The sequence below is a fragment of the Pundamilia nyererei genome, unplaced genomic scaffold (genome assembly GCF_000239375.1).
Source record: "Pundamilia nyererei isolate P.nyererei 1_Seehausen unplaced genomic scaffold, PunNye1.0 scaffold00201, whole genome shotgun sequence".
NCBI classification, from domain to species: Eukaryota; Metazoa; Chordata; class Actinopteri; order Cichliformes; family Cichlidae; genus Pundamilia; species Pundamilia nyererei.
In genome coordinates, this window is record NW_005187602.1 from 11,436 (window position 1) to 18,098 (window position 6,663).

The following is a 6,663-nucleotide window of genomic DNA, read 5'->3' on the forward strand; positions in this document are numbered from 1 at the left end:
GCTACAGAGAAACACAACAGAAAGAAAGAAGTCAGAGAAGGAACTTGAGTGAAAGACCGGAAATGATGGGCTTATATAAGGGAACAAACAAGGGAACGAGTAAGAAAATATCATGCTGAAAAGAAACAACAAATTCAGCTTGAACAACCTTTAACCCTAAAGCCTGGTGTAAAAAATATAACCACAGAAAAATGAGGAACAGACCAAGTAAGACATGCAATCCTAAAAGCCCAGAAGGTAAAGGCTACAATCCTGAAATCTAATGTTGAGAGTGTGAGATCAATTAAAACGCCTTTGGAAGAAAAACCTTGAAAGCTCTAGCAACAAATTTATCCAAGGGTCTTGAATGGTTTGAATGAAAAGCGTGCAGCATGTATAGCAAATTTTATTCAAATGTCTAGAAATAATGATAAAAAAAAGTAAAGCAAAAATATATATACACACACACACACACACACATACACATATATATATGTCTCTCTCCAGAGACAGAGGTGGGTATCCTCAGTGTGAGTGTGGAAAATCAGCATGTATAAGTAATGCAGGTACAAACACATGTGTGCACACGCACACACACACACACACACACACACACACACACACACTATATAAATTCACCCCACCTGTCCTCTTGCACATACTGGTGTGTTGTTTCACATTTAGGCTACTAACTAACAGCAGTCAAAAGACAGAAGGGCACAAGGGCACCCAATCAGGCGCTTATGAGTGCTACTGACTCCACACCCTCTACCTCCAGTAGTGCACACCACACTAAGTTTCCTTCACACTAACACCAAGTCAGAGGAGAAAACAAGAAAGGAAGGGAAAGAATCTGTTTTTATTTCCCATCTTTTCATTTAGATCCCAGCGTATGTGGATTAGACTGACAAATAAATAGCCAGACAAACAGGGCAGCTGTTAACAGAAATCAGTGGAAGCAGTTACAATGTCTGTTTATGGCCAGAATCACTTTACTTGGAATGGTACTCTGAGAGATCTGCATGGCAGCTATACAGGCTTCTGCACAGGTAGGTAAGGCTAAGTGTGTTTGTGTACATGTGTATCAGTCACATGTATTTTCATTTGAAATTAAGAATACCTTTAAAAAAAAGCCATAGACAGTAAAGTTATGAGGAATAGCTTTTATTTATCAATGGACTTCATGCAAACTGCAGTAAAGAGAAAGTCTTCTGTTACTCCTCTGAGGTTGAAATCAAAACTTGTGGGGTCCATACCATTTATTGGATGTTCTTGTGTCCTTTCTTGTGTCCTTCTGGTGATTCTCTGGGGCTCTTTAAAATGCACTAAAATGAATCTAGGATTAAATGAAACTTTCTCATGCATATGCAAACATACAGATTGCATGTCTATGCTTACTCTCCTGATGAGAACGCGGACAGGGGGTGGGGGCGGGGGTGGAGTTGACTTGGCAGCCTGTGTAAGGTTGGCATGAGTGCCTGTATACTTGTACACATCAAGACCATGCAGAATTCTGACTTGGCATTACTTGCAAGAGCATTCAGTTGCAGTTGACACATTTAATTGTGGTGTACTGTAAGGCTTGGAATTCATTACACATCCATTTATGCATAAAATACTTTTTTTCCACAGACAAATCTCAGTTTCCTCAGTTTCCTTACTTATAAACATTTGAACCAGACCACCAGTGCATTGATATGACTTCTGCTGTGATTGGGTACTCAATAAATAAATAATTTAAATCTAATCTCTTGTTTGTTACTATCACTTATTCTGAAAGAAGTAGTCATACTAACAAACTGCAGCTGTGAGTGTCAAAATGCAAAGAATGCCAGTTATGAAAAGCAACTTTTGCTTCTGTAGTCATGGAAAGGTTGCTTGAAAATATCTAGTGCCTCCAGTGCTAGTCAGACTGTGTTGCTATCTCTGCTATGTGGCTGTTATGTGCTCAATGTTACTGTGCATGCTGTGTCAACTCTCCACAGTAATAAGATGTCAGATCAGAGGCATAACAGAGAGGAGCAAAGTAGCATCCAGTGGGCTAATGACACATAAGTGATTTGAGTATGCTATAGGGTAGTCAAGGAAACTGTCACTCTTATTTATGGTTTAATGTCTTGGTAACGATAACATACTGTTTACTTGATAACAGTCTGAATTTACTGTTTGATATTTCTTTTTATGATCTCAGATCCCTGTGTACATTATAAGTTATCTAAAATCATATGAATTATGTCAGTGACTCATACACTTCTTTCTAGTTAGCAGTTAGTGAATGCAGTTCACCAGATTTTAGAAACCAACAGTGTCACTGAGAGTCTTGTAAAACTACAACTGAAGATGAATCCACTCAGCACACATCATTAATTCTTATAGATGCAGAACATGAGTCAATAAACATGAGTAAATGTTAACTTGCAAAATAAGGGGCTTTGAGACAATTGTTGTTGTGTTTTAGTGCTGTAGAAATAAAGTTGAATTTAACTGAATGAGTCCATTCAACTGAGGGGAGGCCTTGCAATAGTTTTTGTTCGTTTTCTGTCATGGATCACTAGTAGACTTAACAGAAGATGAAAGAAAAGTCTGGAAAGGTTTAGGGCTGAACAACTACTAACTTGTTCGGCAATTTGAACTACAATAGCTCATTTGTTGAACTGGACCACATGGACTAGCCTTCGCTCGCTAAATGTGTTGGTGAGCCTTGGCCACCAATGATCTTATCACTGGTTTGCCACTTTTCCTTCCTTGGACTACTTTTGATGGATATTATACCACAACTGTAGTTCTGGAGATGCTCTGATACAATCATTTAGTCCAGCGGTCCCCAACCTTTTTTGCACCACGGACTGGTTTATGCCCGACAATATTTTCACGGACCGGCCTTTAAGGTGTCGCAGATAAATACAACAAAATAAAACTAGTACCGGTACCGAAAAAAAGAAGATTTATTCATAACACACGTGAAAAGACCCAGGAAAACCGAGTTAACGATCAAAACGATAACAAAATAACACTGAAAACCGATAAAAACCCTGAAAACCATACATTTCACACCTGAGCCTCAACTCTCGCGGCCCGGCACCAAACGACTCACGGACCGGTACCGGTCCGAGGCCCGGGGGTTGGGGACCGCTGATCTAGTCATCACAAGTTAGCCTTCTCAAAATCACTCAAATCCTTAAGCTTGTCTATTTTTCCTGCTTCTAATACGTCAACTTTGAGGACAAATTGTTTACTTGCTCCCTAGTCTATCCCATCCACTCAAAGGTGCTGAAATTGTATGCCTGTATATGTATATATATGTTTCCCACTCATCCTGCAAACGGTCTTTGTTGGTCCTTTAAAGACTTGAGGTCCTTTACCAGATGCCCGGGAGCTGAGAGCATAGTATCTTTGTTGTTCATAGGACAGAGATCGATCGATAGATGTCGTTCCTGAGATCTGCTGGAGCCACTTGCCCAGTTTGGGGGTCACTGCTCTGAGTGCCACAGAAACATTGTTGTCTTCACCCTCTACATCTTCTCGAGCTCCTCTCTCAGCCCTCCTCTTTAAAAAAAATTCTTTCACTGTACAACTACACCTACCACTATGGCTGTCTTCATTTTACCATGAAATTTTGAGATACTGTCCAGTAATGGACAGTGTGAATAGAAAAGTGCTATGGTAATGCAGATACACTGAAGGAGAATATTGTTTTTAAATAACATTTCATTTATTTCATGTGAAATAAGGCTGTGTAAATGCATATCTGTCCTTTTGCTTCTCCCTTGCTCTGTCTGTCAGTCTGGATCATCTAGCCCGTGTGGATAAGGGTGGTGATTTATAGGTACATTCAATCGGAAAGGGCCTCCTTTGCTTCAAGTTTCCATTGCAGTGTGATTTACATCTGGGGGGAGGGGGCAGGGGCTTTAAAACTGGCATGCTTCAGATGCCGTGGGACTGTGGAACTGTGGAACTGTTGAATCATGAGTAAATAAATAAGTCTGACAGTCCACTATCAGCCCCTAGAGGCTGAAGGGCTCAATGCCATGTGCCAATAATGTGCCAATACAGTGCAAAGCAGCTATCTGAACTGTACTCCCAGAGAGGCTGATTATCTTGTTGATAGTTTTACATCTTTTCTGCATACGACTCTGACACTGCAGCTCCTCTGAAAAGAAAGACACACATCAGAAGTATTTCAGTCCCTGGTGTAACTCTAAAATGCACATCTTACAAAATTGTTGCTATAGTTGTTACACCATAAAAAAGCCCTCTGTAAAGCTAGAACATCTTACGATTCATCACTAATTGAAGAAAAGAACAACGACTATCTTTCCTCACTTTGAGACTATCTTTCCTCACTTTGACGGTACACCCCTTGCCTGTCCCTATTCATGAACGCCATTTACATTCAGCCCACAGACTCACGGTAAGTAAAAGGGATGGTGGAAAGAGAGGGTGGCGACAGAGGGTCTTTTCCAAGACCGGTGCGTCTTTGCCAGTTCGCGGCGTGCGAAGATCTCCATGACCTAGATTGACTGCACACAGGATTGGTGAGATCAATCAGCCCAAACTTCGTCACTGCATCCAGAGAAAAGCATTAGCTTCTTCAGTGTCCACACAGCACAAAATCAGATCTGCATTTCCTACGCTTGTGGATGAGGAGGAGAAATGTTGTCTCAAGTCTGTTTGTGCTGCCTGTTCTTCAGCAGGGGCTTTTATAGCTGCCGCTGGACAGAGTCAAGTAGTCAAAGGAGAAAGTGCAGATGGTTGTCGCTCTTAGTTGTCACTTTGATGTCTCTGCTTTCCCTGTGCTGGTTGTATATTTGTTTTGCCATCTCTAATGACCAACAGAATGTTAATGAGGTAATATTCAGGACACTGAAGACGTGGCTAAACTACTTCCTGGTAGTGGTGATCATTTCTGCAGTGCTGGCCAGCTACTGTATCCTGCTGCTGCTCTTTGCCTTGATCCAAGTTGCCTTAGCGGAGCAACTCCACTTACACTGGCTCCATAAGATCATTTTCTGTTTTTGTGTAATATTCATCACAGCTTTGGCTTCAGGAGTAAGCATAAAGGGGAGGGAAGAATGGCCAACAGTTCTTACTCTACTCCAGGCCACGGCTCCCTTCCTGCAGTTTGGTGCTGTTGGAGCGTTGACTCTGCTAAGCCCGTTTCTCTTTCATCGCTTCCACTTGGCCAAAACACGATCTAAGATGGTCATTGCAGGGATGTTTCTAGTGGTCTCAGCAGCCATCTTCCTGTGTCCCCTGCTCATCCACTCTCCTTGTCTAATAGAAGTGCAGGAACTACCTGAAAAACCAAAACTTATCGGCCACAGAGGCGCGCCGATGCTGGCCCCAGAGAACACCATCATGTCGTTCAACAGAAGCCTCAAGTGCGGCGTGATAGCCTTTGAAACGGACGTGCAGCTCAGTCGAGATGGAAAACCTTTCTTGATGCATGACCATGGACCTGACTTCTTGCTGAGAACGACAAATGTTAAAGACAAGTTTAACGGCTCCTCATTCAATAAGAGCACTGACCTGACCTTCGAACAATTACGGACTCTAAACGCAGGAGAACAATTCCTCAAGAATGATCCTTACAGCACAGTGTCCCTGCTCTCAGAAGATGAGAAAGAAACAGCCAGGACACAGACCATACCCTCCTTGCAAGAGCTTCTTGAATTTGCGAAACTGCACAATACCTCAGTGATATTTGACCTGAAAAATAAAGAAACAGAAGAAATTGACACAAATGACACAGTAAATATCACCTTAGAGTCTGGCATTCCTCAAAGTCTGATTCTTTGGCTTCCTTCTAAAGAACGAGAAGTTGTAAAGAAGCAGGCCCCAGACTTTATCCAGGTTTATGAAAATGAAACGGATTTGGAAAAAAATAACGGGAGCCACCTAAATGTGAAATACAGCGAAATAAAAATGAAAAACATCAGCGACCTTCGCAAACGAAACATTACAGTGAACCTGTACGTGGTTAATGAGCGCTGGCTGTTCTCTATGCTGTGGTGTGCAGGAGCCAGCTCTGTCACTACCAACGCCTGCCACCTCCTAAAAGAAATGGAGAGCCCTGACTGGGTCATGCCACACTCTACATACCTGATAACATGGATTTTAGTGGATATATCATCTGCTCTTGTGATGATGGCACTCTTTCACTGGACAAAACACAGTCTTTGCCATAATGCAGATGGACCGAGCAATGACAATGAGCTGGAAGTCTTCCTCACCAGGCTACCCTGACAGCCTTCGGCTGCAGATGTTTCAGTCTTGAAGCTCACAATCGCAGCCTTTTCTGCACTAACACCGGGGTTTGGACCTAAATCGGGAGGACAGCAAGTTAATGTGAACTGACACGCACTGTTTTATAAAATTATGCAGGCCATAATGTTGTTGTTGTTTTTTTTACATATCAGTATGATGCCAGTATACACAGTTTTGGTGTGTGGGGGTGTGTGTGTTTGACAATGAGAGAGAAATCTAGTTACACAGGTTTATCTTTCGTTGTTTGTTTTTTTTAAATACTTGTTTGTTCTTTTGCTACTACTGACAGTTTGATGAAACTATATGATATGGTGTGTAGATCTGAATTACCTTTTGCATTTTATTACATTGATTTGTATCCAATGAGTAAAAAAAAAAATACTACTGCATTAAATGAACATTTGTAATCTGAGCCAA

The 6,663-nt window shown here is 41.6% G+C and overlaps 1 protein-coding gene across 1 annotated transcript; it reads left to right on the forward strand.

The window, feature by feature from the left end:
• The first annotated feature begins 4,371 nt into the window (after positions 1–4,371).
• On the forward strand, positions 4,372–6,491 carry LOC102214930 (glycerophosphoinositol inositolphosphodiesterase GDPD2-like). Its single transcript, XM_005747607.2, has one exon. The coding sequence runs from the start codon at positions 4,633–4,635 to the stop codon at positions 6,223–6,225; it is 1,593 nt and encodes a 530-aa protein (XP_005747664.2). The 5' UTR covers positions 4,372–4,632; the 3' UTR covers positions 6,226–6,491.
• The last annotated feature ends 172 nt before the right edge of the window (positions 6,492–6,663 follow it).

What these genes read in the sequence shown, in the direction of transcription:
- LOC102214930 (XM_005747607.2), top strand. Translation starts at nt 4,633, where the DNA reads ATGTTGTCTCAAGTCTGTTTGTGCTGCCTGTTCTTCAGCAGGGGCTTT.